Source organism: Dermacentor andersoni, chromosome 3, assembly GCF_023375885.2.
Source record: "Dermacentor andersoni chromosome 3, qqDerAnde1_hic_scaffold, whole genome shotgun sequence".
Classification (NCBI taxonomy): Eukaryota; Metazoa; Arthropoda; class Arachnida; order Ixodida; family Ixodidae; genus Dermacentor; species Dermacentor andersoni.
In genome coordinates this window covers 99,628,851-99,642,187 of record NC_092816.1, presented here as the reverse complement: position 1 = coordinate 99,642,187, position 13,337 = coordinate 99,628,851, and the positions used below count along the sequence as shown (strand labels likewise).

Below are 13,337 nucleotides of genomic sequence, written 5' to 3'. Positions count from 1 at the left end.
TATAGGCTGGCGGCGAATGAAGACGGCAGCGGGTGGAAACATGACCGTCGCTTCGGCAAGCGATGCACATGAAAGAGGGACAAATACAGCACTGTGAGGAGGAAGGTCAGTATCTGAAGCTACACAGATCCTGCTAAGATCGTGAACTAGAAAGTCGCGAGATGGCAAATCGCACAGAACGGAGAACTGAACCTCAGCACGTGCACAGTCGATGACGGCATGATGGCGCGACAGAAAATCCCAACCGAGAATGACATCGTGGGAGCAACAAGTTAACACAAAGAAATCAATGGAATACAAAATGTCTCGAATCAGCACTCTGGCAGTGCACATAGCGACTGGCTGTACTTGTTGCGCACTGGCTGTTCTAAGCAATGGAATCGAAGGCTTCATGGTCACTTTCCGCAATGCACGACAAAGCTTCTCGCTAATCACGGATACAGCAGCACCTGTATCGACGAGCGCAAGGGATTTGATGCCATCAACGCACACTTCAATAACGTTAGCGGGGGAAAAACGAGGACTTTGATGTTCCGACGATGACGCAGTTCGTGCCTCAGGAACTGCGGAAATCAGTTTTCCGCCTCAGCAGTACTGGCACTGGGTCTACGACGCATGGGTGAGAGTGAGCGCCGACGAGGGGAAGGCGAGCGACGAGTGCCGTAGAGCTGTGACTGTGCTGTGTCATCAGCAGCGTAGACTTCTGGTGGTGGTCGTGAAGGCATACGGAAAGGTCGGAAGTCGGAGCTGGGTCGTCGCGGGGTGCCCACGAAGGCCGGCAAGCGCCGGCGGCAGAAGCGCACTACATGACCCGGGGTACCGCAGGCATAGCATATTGGGCGGTTGTCAGCAGTGCGCCAAGGATTTGGACCCTGCTGCTGTGCACTGAAAAAGGGATCCGCCGGCTGGCGAGGCGAAGGCGGAGGAGAGAACACCGGCGGGCGAGGCGCTGAAGGCGGAGGAGAGAACCCCTGTAGACGAGGCGCCCGCGCAACGGCTTCAGCATACGTCAGAGGCGCGGCCACGGGAGCCGGCTGACACGGAGGTGGAAGAGCTTCGGTCACTTGCTCTTGAATTATCTGTCGGAGCGCTGGAGTCAAACATTGAGAAGGCTTCTCCGTGGTCGGCAAAATCGAGAGCTGTCGTGCGACCTCCTCGCGCACAAATTCTTTTATTTGCGTCAGCAAAGTTGTGTGGTTGTCGCCAATAATTAATGCTGCTAGCGAATCTTCCGTAGGCGGTGGGCGCCGAGCTAAGATGCGTTGTTTCCGTAGCTCGTCAAAACTTTGGCACAAATTGATAACTTCGGCCACGGTACGCGGATCCTTCGCTAACAACATCTGAAAGGCGTCCTCATCAATGCCTTTCATAATGTGTTTTATCTTGTCCTGTTCTGACATTGACGGATTCACGCGCTTACACAGGTCAATGACATCTTCGATGTAACTTGTGAAAGTTTCACCGTGATGTTGCGCACGCCCCCGTAAGCGTTGTTCTGCGCGAAGCTTGCGCACAGCGGGGCGCCCGAACACTTCAGTGAAACTTGTTTTGAATGTGCTCCATGTTGCGAAATCGTGCTCGTGGTTTCGGAACCAGAGGTTCGCGACGCCGGTTAAGTAAAACAACACGTTGTGCAACTTGGTGACGTCGTCCCACTTGTTATGTTGGCTCACCCGTTCGTAAGATGACAACCAATCCTCCACGTCATGATCATCGGTGCCGCTAAAGATGGCAGGATCACGCTGGCGCAACACACCGGAAACGATGACCGCCGGAGACTGTGGTGCATGTTCCTGGGTGGTTTCGTCAGGCATGGTCGCAGCAGTCGGTAGCGTCCGGCTTCGGAGTTCCAGTTTCCGAGGTCTACCCCGCAGCTCCACCAAATATAAGGGGGTTTATTGCAGCTCGTACGAGGGATCGCAAGTAGCTCTTGATCGCGAGTCCTAGCCGTTCGCATCAGCAGCCCGAGCTCGGGTCTCGCGCCGCAGCGGTGGCAGTCCGCACAGCGCCACATGCATGTTACCCACTACAATACATATATTTTTTCAACTCTCCCACGTGACCGACGTATCCCCCGCGCTTGCTTATGGGCTACAGTGTTGGGCTTCTAAGCACGAAATCGTGCGATCGAATCCCCGCGATGGCGCCCCCTATTCGAAGGGGCTGAGAACACCCGTGTACTTCCATTTAGGATTACATTAAAGAACACCGGATGCTTCAAATTATTCTGGAGTCCCCCACTATGGTGCGCCTTATAATCAACTTGTGGTTTTGGAACGTAACATCCCACAATTCTGTTTTAGCGCGCCCGGATTTTAACACTTCTCAGAAGCACACTTTTCTCCACTGTCAAGCTCCTAATGCTTGCACATTGAACATTCGATGCAAATTGCTATACGTTCTAGGCTGTTGCCCTTGTACAAGCAATCGAGAAATCGCAATGCAGCTTCAACATACCGAAGCGATGATCAGTCCCTAAAACTGCGCATTGGCACCTGACATGTGCGGCAGCAGATATAGCTAAACATGGAAGCAAAAATGGGAAGCGAGATTGTATTATTGTGAAGCACATCTTTATTATACAATTGTGTCCGTGGTCGAAGAGGGCACAATACTGATGCAGATGTGTCCATCTTCTTTTTCTTCAAGCAACTTAGAGATGAATGGTTTCTGTCAGAATAAAAAAAATAAAGATATTGTTACATAAGTTACTTTGAGAGGAACAGATAGCGCTATGGCCTATCAATAAATTAAGAACAGCGCCGCGAAAGCACCTATTTTTTTCTCGACAAGACGCTGATATCAGTAACACAATGGAATTATAATAAATGCATACTTAAGTTCAAGTATCATTCAAAATAAAAAAAAAGTATACTCACACTTCTTCTTGCGGAGAAGGGCACCGTAGTGGTAGGGAGAACCAAGGCCGTAGCCGTAGTTCAGGCCATAGCCGAGCAGACCGTGACCGTAACCGTAGTGGCCAACACCATAGCCAAGGGTGTCAACACCGTAGTTGTAGACTGGGGCAGCGTGGTAACCGGCAACAACTGGGGCGGCGTGCGCGACAGTGGCGACAGCTGGGGCATGGTGGACGGCAGTGACAGCTGGGGCGGCGGCGTAGGTGGCCACGGCTGGAGCAGCGGCGTAGGTCGCGACTGGAGCGTGAGCCACGGTGGCGACAGCTGGGGCGTGGTAGGTGGTGGCTACCTTGGTCACGGCTGGAGCAGCAGCGTAAGTGGCGACAGCTGGAGCAGCAGCATAAGTGGCAACAGCCGGGGCGGCGTGGTAGGCGGCAACCCTGGTCACGGCTGGAGCAGCAGCGTAGGTGGCGACAGCTGGAGCAGCAGCATAAGTTGCAACAGCCGGGACGGCATGGTAGGCGGCAACCCTGGTCACGGCTGGAGCAGCGGCATAGGTGGCGACTGGAGCGTGGGCAACGGTAGTGACAGCTGGAGCAGCGTGGGCGACGGTGTGCACAGCTGGAGCGTAGCTGGCGTAGCCCAGACCGTAGCCGTATCCAAGACCACCATACGCGTGGCCGAGACCATAGCCAAGACCGCCATAGCCCAAGCCGTAGCCGGTGTAGCCAGCGAAAGCGCTGGTGGCAAGAGCCAAGAGGACGCAGGCACGGATCTGCAGCGTTGCCGGTATACCTGATCAGACTGTGCTTTTTCGTGGGGTTGTTCTTATCGGTCTGAAGACACAGCAATATAGCTTGCACATTTTGACGTATTGAAATGAAGCTTACGACAAGCGCTCTTCCTTTCATGGTCATTGTTATTTTGGTGTCCTGTTTTAACAGATCACTGTCATCAATTTCTGAAGCTTTGAATGACGCAGATAATAGTGTCATCTATTCTTTCTTATTGATGATATTTCTCCTGATTGTTATCAAGTTACAACCGAGAACTTGCTACATGCATCCAACATTCCAGCCTGAACAAATTTAAAATTCTATCACCTATTTCCTCGAGGATCTTACAACCTCCTGTATGCTTCAAAATAAAAAAAAAAGAACTTTAAGTTTAATATATACTGAAAGGCTTTTGCATCACAATTGATTACAAAGTAATGTGGACTAGCCAGGGATAAATCTGCCGCTTTGCTTCTGCAAATGGCTTAATTAATTAGAATGTTTCGGAAAAGAAAAAACTTCATTGAGAGCCCTTTCTTTTTCCGACTCAATGATTTCGTTGTTCCTTCGGCTATGGAGGTACCGGGAAGACAGGCTTACTTACCATGGTGACTTTAGAGCTGCCGTTGGGCCAACTGCTGAAAGTACTGAATTCGCGTGCTCTTTTATACGAGAAATTCTTCCTTGACGGTAACCCCCAACGGCAAAGTCAACAATAAAATGTATCAAAATCAAATAAAAAGAAAACGAAGACTCTGGAGTCATTTTGTTATTCCGCACGTCTCTGTAGAGGAGTAATACCGGACGTGGCATTGGCAGTGTACGCTGGCCGAAGTGTAACGAAAGACCGCGCCTTAACCTTGACGAGGACGCTTGTGAGAGTATATAGCGAAGAGTTGAAAAAAAGAAAAACAGGGTGCGATACTTGGTTCAGCACGGCGTAGCGTTACATTTAAGAGTTAGAAGTCATCATACGTCGTAGTGCGCAGGAAAGGGTAAGCCGTCCTCAAGCGGCACGTAGTAAGATTTGAAATGGAATAAAAAGAAATCGTAAATGTTCAATCGCATATCTTGGAATCTATGGCATGTGAGGCGGTAAATAAATTCGCGGCCACTAAGTTCGATGCATACTGTCACCTTGTTTTTAATCCTTGACACGTGTACTGGACTTGCACATGCACTGAATGATTCATGCATTGGTAATTAACAGCTCATAATCAAGCATTATCCCAATCATGATTGGCATTGCCTTCACGGGCATGAAAAATCGGATGCGCATAGCGGTTGGCTGCAGCTGATAGACGTTCCGTGGTATTTTTATGCCGCTAAAATTTAGCTCGAGCACCTTAAACCGGTGGAAAGTCGAAGGACTTTCTTTGAAAAAAAAAACGTAAATATTCCGTAGTGAACCTAAACGCAAGATAATGTTTTCATTTCGTTGCGATTTTCACGGTGGAGATTCGGGGTTTATGCGATTGTCTAGCATTGGCATATAAGGGATGAAATGCTACTGCCATATCATTTTGGATATATGGCAGGCTTTTAACGCATTTAATATTCCCACCCAAGTGTAGGGTCTCCCAGATTTTTGGAGAAATTAGCAAGTGTTGCTACATGTGTAATGCGCTCCTAATCTTGCGATGTGTCTTGCTGACAGTGTCCTTTTAGTGAGCTTTTACAATATGCCCGTTTTGAGTGTCATATAAAGACAATAATTTAATCCTGCAATACTCAAGATATCATACATGCAACACAGTTTTAATACCTCAAAATTCTGATTTTAGCACGAGAATGGTAATGCATACATTCGTGGCAGAAAATGTTTTATACGCTATAGAGAGTTTTCAGTTGTGAATATTTCACCAAACCAACCGTAAATGATTTATCACCGCACTAAACAAGTTAGAACTCAAATAATATTTAAATGTTATCGCACAACTGCACTCCACCACCAAAAATTTAAATAACCAAACACTTCTAACTTACCTTCTCGTGCAACTTTGTTTAGGAACTAAAGAGTTCAACACTCCCTCCCTCCTCGGCAACGTGCGTTACGAAAAATAATTATCTCGAAATGCTAACTTAAAAACATGAGATCGGTATTTGATATGCTTCATAGAATTTGAGCTTGCCTCTGCATGCTCAAAGTTAAGTTTTGGCAGTTGTGCGAATGATGTAAACGTGTAATACAAATCGAATACTCTTATTCAGTTTGTATTCCACTCGTGGATTCACTATTTGAAGTCCTTTATTATTCACTTCTATTCAACTACAAATGATAGCAACCTTCACTGCAGTCTTGATGGACACATACCGATGCAAAACGAGTGGTCGCTGTGAAGGGCCTGTGCTGTCTGAGGGATCGCTCAAAGCAACAAACCTCGGATTGAAAATTCCCAGCCATTCAAAAAGAAAGCTTCGTTCTTTGCTTCTTCTCGAATTGACATCCCTCATTTGGAGAGCGCAAATCCTTACCTGCTCACCCTTAGCATCCTTCAATTCCTTGGCGGTGTTGTAGTATCACACTTATCTCATTCAAATAAAGCACGTTATTACGTGCCTCTAATGGCTGCTCTTCCCTTGTTTGATTACTGTCATTTCCAGGGTGTACTAGATGATTCAAAGCTGCTTTATTATGGTGATGCTTGTACAGCACCCCATTGTCTAGTGATGAATGGCATAATACACTGATGTACTATGTGTCATAAATGAGCGTTATGCTTCCAAATCGAATTGTGAGCAAATATTGGTTCACTTGGTTGAAAAATTAGAAATACTGGGCTTTTCATTTCTTATTCGAAGACCGCTTTTTCTGAAATACCGTACTTGATTCGGTTTGTTAATTCTATAACTTTACATACCTAATATTATTTCCCGTGTGCACAGTTTGCGTCATAATGTTTATTAGTCACTATGGTCACAATTTAAAACAAAAAAAAAAGGCATTCGACAAAATATGGCAACCAGTGCTTGTCGATTTTTGATGCCGTGTTGATGCTTAAAGGAGACATATCAAGGGGGAGTGCAGCGTTTGTACAAATTACGATGATATATTTCATCTTTATTTGTGTGTGCAAGAAGGCGTATTCTTCCATAGGCTATAATGACGCATGATAGAAAACATGATGTTTTTCCCGTGATGACTGGCATATAACGTCCTTCAGTGCGATTATACTCGCATTAACAGCTGCGCTGCGAAACGAAATTTCTAACTTGATGAAAGCCTGTTCACTGAATAGTGTACTATGGCAAGATAGTAAATTGGGGCGATGAGCACAGGCTGTTATGTCGCGGTACCCCTTCTATGGTTTACTATACGCTCATTTCTGCATGCGCAACCTTTACTTTTAAATATAATCCCTCTAAGGCAGATATTCTTACTACAGGTGGAAGCGACGAATGGACTCAAAGAACAATATGGAGCAAGAGATTACAAAACGGTCTTCTCGATGCATACAAAAATAGCGCCTAAAAATGAATTTCACAACTGTCGTGCAACGTCGCTGCGGATACATCAATCGCACCGCATACAACAAGAAAACTTCAAGTGAAAGCCCGCGTTATCACATTAAGTATTTGCTAATACTCGCCGGCATTCACTCAGTGGCGCTTGGAAGGAGCGGTAGAGGAAATGTCGCAAACAGGGATGTAGGCGGGCCTGGTTTTCCGTAACCCGGATCGCTGAGTTCCCATTAGTAGCGTGTTTGGAATTTAGAAGCACACTTTCAGAGTTCGGATGGTCGCACCAGCACACATGCTTAAGATTTATTTGAGATTGGAGGCGTTTGTCTACTTAGCCAGGTTATTGCGACGCCCCGGTATAGCATAGGCCAACTACCACGTTTAAGCCACTTTGGCCTTGTGTGGAAGTGACCCTACGTATGGCGCCCAATTTCGGCCCACGAACCCCAGGACGTGATCGAAACAACCTCAGGTTATCTGATATGTATAAACTCTTTTTTTAAATGCGCCTCTATTTACGTTTAACAAGATACGCCTGGATGAAGGCATATTTGTTTTTGTATAAAGTTCTGCAGCAATAGCGTCGTGCGTGGCAAAAACTCGAATAAAGTTATATTCGTCGCTTAGAATACATGGCACCAGTGCAATATAAATATTGTAGGCAATAGAGTAAAACGTATTTATACATAGCTATTAGAGTGTGACTCAGGCTATTCCTTCTATACAAAACTGCTTGAGTCCTCCGCAAATATTGCACATATACTTCACTATCGAAGAGAAAAAAAAGGCCAATCTAGCAGTACTTGAAGAGCTCAAAAAGAAAAAAAATCTTTTTTGACAAAGAAGCATTTTGAAGCGAAAATAGCAGCGCACACAAAGGCGGACAAAAACTTCTCGCAGACATCTTCGTTTATTTAACGACCGCTTTAGCCAACGCACTCCTTGGGACGCTTAGTAAACGGCAATGCAGGCTGATAAAGCATGCCATTGAAATGCCTCGGATGTTTTCGCTGATGATGTGTATTGCTTTAGAACGAATGCCCGCAAATCTGGACACCGGTAACAAACAGGGAGATTTGGGAAGTAGCTCGCAGCCAACGCTTTTTTTTTTTTTACAACGGATCAGTTGCAGTCTAGTTGGTAGGCATTTATAGTACCCGTGTCCGTTAGCAAAAATGTGGGCCGATCCCGTCGGTAGTGCAGGGCCAGGACCATTGGCTCGTACAGGCTGATAAAGCATGCCATTGAAATGCCTCGGATGTTATCGCTGATGATGTGTATTGCTGTAGAACAAATCCCCACAAATCTGGACACTAACAAACAGGGAGATTTGGGAAGTAGCTCGCTGCCATCGCTTTTTTTTTTTACAACGGAGCAGTTGCAGTCTAGTTGGTAGGCATTTATAGTACCCGTGTCCGTTAGCAAAAATGTGGGCCGATCCCGTCGGCAGTGCGGGCCAGGACCATTAGCTCGTACCCACGTCAGACAGAGGCTTCAAGCAGTCGGCAAAGGCAAGCGAAGAGTGCATACACTCTGTGGAATCACGCATACAACGTACAGAACAGCACGCATCTCAACGAAGAACAAGCACGAACTAAGCATCCGAAGCACGTTCTCGGCGATAAAGCGCTCCTGGTAACAATGCGAAGCACGTATCACTGCCAGCATACATTTCCCGGTGAAGAGAAGTGTTGCGCAAGCAAAGTGGTAGCAGGAGCGTTGCCTTTAGTATACAACCAAGCAAATAATGAGCGCTTTGTCTGTTCAATATATATAATGGCGGCGCCTCCTCAAACAGTACTTTACGATGGCTGAAAATAGCTTCTGCACAGGCAATATCCGAAGACGTATAAGATATCGTAAGAGCACCCAACAGCAGCTTCAGCAGTTATAACACGTGGCGGCGTTGGGCTGGCCGACGACAATTTTACCCATGAGCATATAGATATACATTCGCCATGAGATCAGTCACGCCTATTCTGCAAATCTGGTCACGAGGGATCTTTGGCCTGTGAGCTACTTCAGAAACTGCATTTTACCGTGCCCGCACTGGCTAATGCCAATGCTACTGTTAGGCCTTGTAGGAACATCGCCAACGATGGTCCAGATATCCATCTATGCCGATAATACCTGCAGCTGGACGTTGGGCGTGACACGTCCGCCGCTAGGAGCGTGGCTGCAGAAGGTGGTCACCCAAACGTCTTCTTACCTGCATATGAAAGGCCTAGCGCTATCATCAAAAAAGTGCTGATTGGTCCCATTTACACGCAGAACAATGAAACCATATATTATCTGCATTAGCGGATAATTAATTGCTTACGAAGTAAAGCACCGTTTGCTTGGAGCCCTCAAAGACCGCGATTTGTGTTGGCCGCCACATATTTCACACACCAAGAAGAGGTTGACTGCAATAGCCGTTGTATTCAAATTAGTAGGCGGGAAGTCTGTCGTTGCATCTGTGCAATAGATACCACATCTATACCATGCATTATTTATGACGTTCCTAAGACATAGCCTCTCCGTGCTGGGAATCACCAGTAAAACGAACCTTCGCGCACACAAGAGTGTACAAGCCCAGGTATTTCTGATGTGCCTCAGCCTCCCTAAGTGTGCATCCACAGCAGGCACAATCCCCATAGCGCGTGACCACCCTTATGAACCGACATTGCAGTCGACGCTTTAAGAGTGCACATTCGACCTATATGAAGCATACGCATTCACCATTTGGCTTGCCTGCCAAGAAATAGGCCGCATAACAGTTTTAGCCGCCTCTTGACTACTCACAGAGCATCGCTACCATTCAATTACGTCCCAGTAGCATGGCCTTCATTGGCACTGTGGTCTGCTCTAAGGCGTCCCGATATCGCCTCGAAATGTTATGAACTTCCCTGTGAGATACCATAAATTGATTCTTTCCTGATCTCGTTTTCCCTTCTTGAGTAGTTACTTATGACAGGTTTCTTTTCCATTGACGCAACCCATGAGATTATGTTAGCCTCTCTGACTTTACGCTTGACGTTCTTTGACGCACACAATTTTGAAAACCGCCCCATTCGGGAAGCCAGAATTCTTCTACGGCCCCGGTCCCAGCTTACGCTGGCACGAGCTGCTTTAAAAATGCTAGTGCTATTTTTAAAATTAACGGGACTCGTTGAGAAACTATGAAATGGGAGAACTGATGCGTTTCATTCCGTATATTATTTTTTATTCTTCTCTTGTTTTGTTAGCTTTTCTGCCCTTACCCCATCCCCCTGGCCGTAGGAGCCGATCGGACACTTGTTCTGCTTAACCTCTCTGCATTTTACCTCTTGTTTTCCTTCCTTCCTTCCTAGAGTCGTGGTCTCAGGGACAGCGCCAATTTATTTCTTATTTCTTTAATGACAACTCCATATTTCGAGCCTGCAGAAAACGAAGAACACAGCATTTGGCATTTCAGTCAGTTTGCTGCTTTTTATTAGAAGCAGGGGAGGACACTGATGCTTCTGAATAATGGGCGCTAACGATTTGCAATAAACCTTGCGTCGATCCTACTTACGCACCTCCAAGTGGCACGCAGTGTTGCGCCAGCTAAAAGCGAACAGGAAAGCCTTAAGAGCGCTCATTGTGGCCGTGGAATGATGTTTGATTTCGTTTCTGTCTTTGTGACGTAAAAAGAATAAGAAGCTTACACTGAAATGGTGATTCTAAGGAGCCACAATAGCAACACTTCGGCCGTGGAATAAACTAGCGTGCCACATTTATAAAGTGCAAGCCTCGCTCCTGATGTGGCCATAGTTACCCACACAAACCCTCCGTCTGTCCCTATTCTCGCACACAACAGAACCACCGACTTTCGTCACAATGTTCTAGTGGGGTGCACTGACACAACTAATTTTAAAGAATCGTGGATCTACTGAGCGCCCGTTCTTGGCGTATAAGTTTGAAGTGTTTCATGCCGAATGGACAACCGCTTTTTTCTTCAATTTAGGTATGTATCGGGTTCAGGTACGTTTCAACAGTGTAGGTTCGGAGTCCGATAGGGTATAAGGTTTTCATTACCGCTTTCGGCTCGCTTAGACTGCCTGAGGCAGGGGTTTCTCCTGTTAATTGTTCTTATGCAATGTTATCACATAACAATACGCTTTAATAAGAAAATTCTTTTGGCAATTCAGCAGTAAATGCGATGGAAACGCTCTAGCGTTACGTCGAACGACTTCCATGTTTCGCAGCCATGATTTAAGCCGCCTTCACCACATTGCAATGTGTTCAGGAGACCAATCGAGACATCGGGATATATAATATATATATATATATATATATATATATATATATAAATATATATATATATATATATATATATATTATTACGATATCATCGAGTGATGCTCAAAGGACGAATCGCCACGAGAACGACGATGAAGTGGGTCTGTGCCCTTGGCGCGGGCGAGTATCGGCCTGCGGTCTGGCTCCAGTGTAAATAGCCTGTTTATAGCCTCTTTAATCTGTGTCTTTCCACACGTAACATTCTGGTGGAGGTGCTGGGTAGCCGCGTGATGTGATGTGTGATACGGCGGCTCTTAGCTTCTTCAAGGCGGCGGCATTCTTTGATGATGGCGTCGATAGTCGAGACGTGGCCGAAAACAAGCAAATTGAAAGCATCGTCGGCGAAGCCTTTAGCACATGCAACACTTTATCTGCTTCAGACATCGTATCGTCAGCTTTGCGGCAGAGAGCCAAGACGTCGAGGATGTATGAAACGTACGGCTCTGTAGATGTCTGAACACGAGACGCAAGAACCTTTCTCGCGGCAGCGTTGCGCCCAATGGGGTCGCCGAACAGTTCCCTACGCTTTTAATTGAAACTGTCCCAACTGTTTATGTCGTCGTCATGCGTTTGGTGCCCCACGCGTGGGGTGCCGCCGAGATAAAAGATGACATTGGCGAGAATGAGCGTTGGATCCCACCTGTTATTAGCACTGGCGTGTTCATAGAGCTTGATCCATTCGTCAACGTCCTCTCCCTTCAGGCTAGAGAACACACGAGGGTCGCGATGTTGGGCAACCGTGATGATTGGAGCAGTCGGACAAGCCGAAGCCGTTGCAGAGGCGGTCTCGTCAAAGGGAGGCATGGTGACAAGCTCGATGTACCGACCGCTCCGGAGTTCCGTGGTGAGGACGAGTTCCTACTAGTCATACCTAAACACCTCCGCCCAACCGTTCTACAAGAGCTTCATGACGCACCAACGGCGGGACACCTCGGCGTATCTCGAACCTATGACCGTGTACGTCGCCGTGTTTTCTGGCTGGCCCTTGCCCGTTGCGTACGACGTTACGTGGCCGCTTGTGAACTTTGCCAACGACGCAAGAAGCCTTCCCAGCCCCCCGCTAGTTACCTGCAGCCGCTCGACATCCCTGCCGAGCCCTTCCATCGTGTCGGCTTAGACCTTCTTGGCCCATTTCCGGAACCTACATCAGGAAACAAGTGGGTTGCCATCGCGGCGGACTACGCGAGCCGCTACGCCGTAACCCGCGCTCTTCCGACCAGTTGCGCAATTGATGTTGCGGACTTCCTCCTGCATGATATCATTTTGATTCATGGTGCTCCGCGTCAATTGCTAACAGACCGTGGCCGTGCGTTCTTAGCCAAAGTCATTGACGACATCATGCGAGCCTGTTCAATACAGCATAAGTTTACCACCTCCTACCACTCTGAAACGAACGGCCTCACTGAGCGTTTGAACCAAACCCTTACAGACATGCTATCTAAATACGTTTCAGATGACCACCGTGACTAGGACCAGGCTCTACCTTACATTACATATGCGCATAACTCTTCTCGTCTCGAAACTGCTGGCTTTTCGCCTTTTTACTTCTTGTATGGCCGTGAAGCGACGCTACCACTGGACACTGGGCTTCCGTCCACCACAGATTCATCTAGCGCTCATGCCCGTGATGCTATCGTCCATGATGACCATGCTCGCCAACTTGCGCGCACTCGTCTGCAAGTCTGTCTAGGCAAACAAAAGCAACGCTACGAGCTCCGTCACCGTGATGTCCATTTTCTGCCCAGCACCCTCGTGTTGCTTTGGTCACCATCGCGTAAAGTTGGCCTTTTTGAAAAATTGCTTTCCTGCTACACAGGCCCATATCGCGTGCTTCGTCAAGTAACCGATGTCGCCTACAAAATCGCTCTAGTCACGCCCACTACGTCCTCCGCTGTGACAACCAGTGACATTGTCCACGTCGCCCGACTCAAACCCTACA

General features: G+C 47.2%; 1 protein-coding gene across 1 annotated transcript in view; it reads right to left on the bottom strand.

Moving 5' to 3' along the window:
• Positions 1–2,551: 2,551 nt before the first annotated feature.
• The window catches only part of LOC129387033 (uncharacterized), a 96,302-nt gene continuing 85,516 nt past the window's right edge, over positions 2,552–13,337 (bottom strand). The window contains exons 9-11 of the mRNA XM_072286866.1: positions 4,239–4,341; positions 2,880–3,633; positions 2,552–2,670 (exon numbers count right to left, since the gene is read on the bottom strand). Coding sequence (XP_072142967.1) covers positions 2,669–2,670; positions 2,880–3,633; positions 4,239–4,341 — 859 coding nt within the window. The 3' untranslated portion in view covers positions 2,552–2,668. The remainder of the gene's footprint in view (positions 2,671–2,879; positions 3,634–4,238; positions 4,342–13,337) is intronic.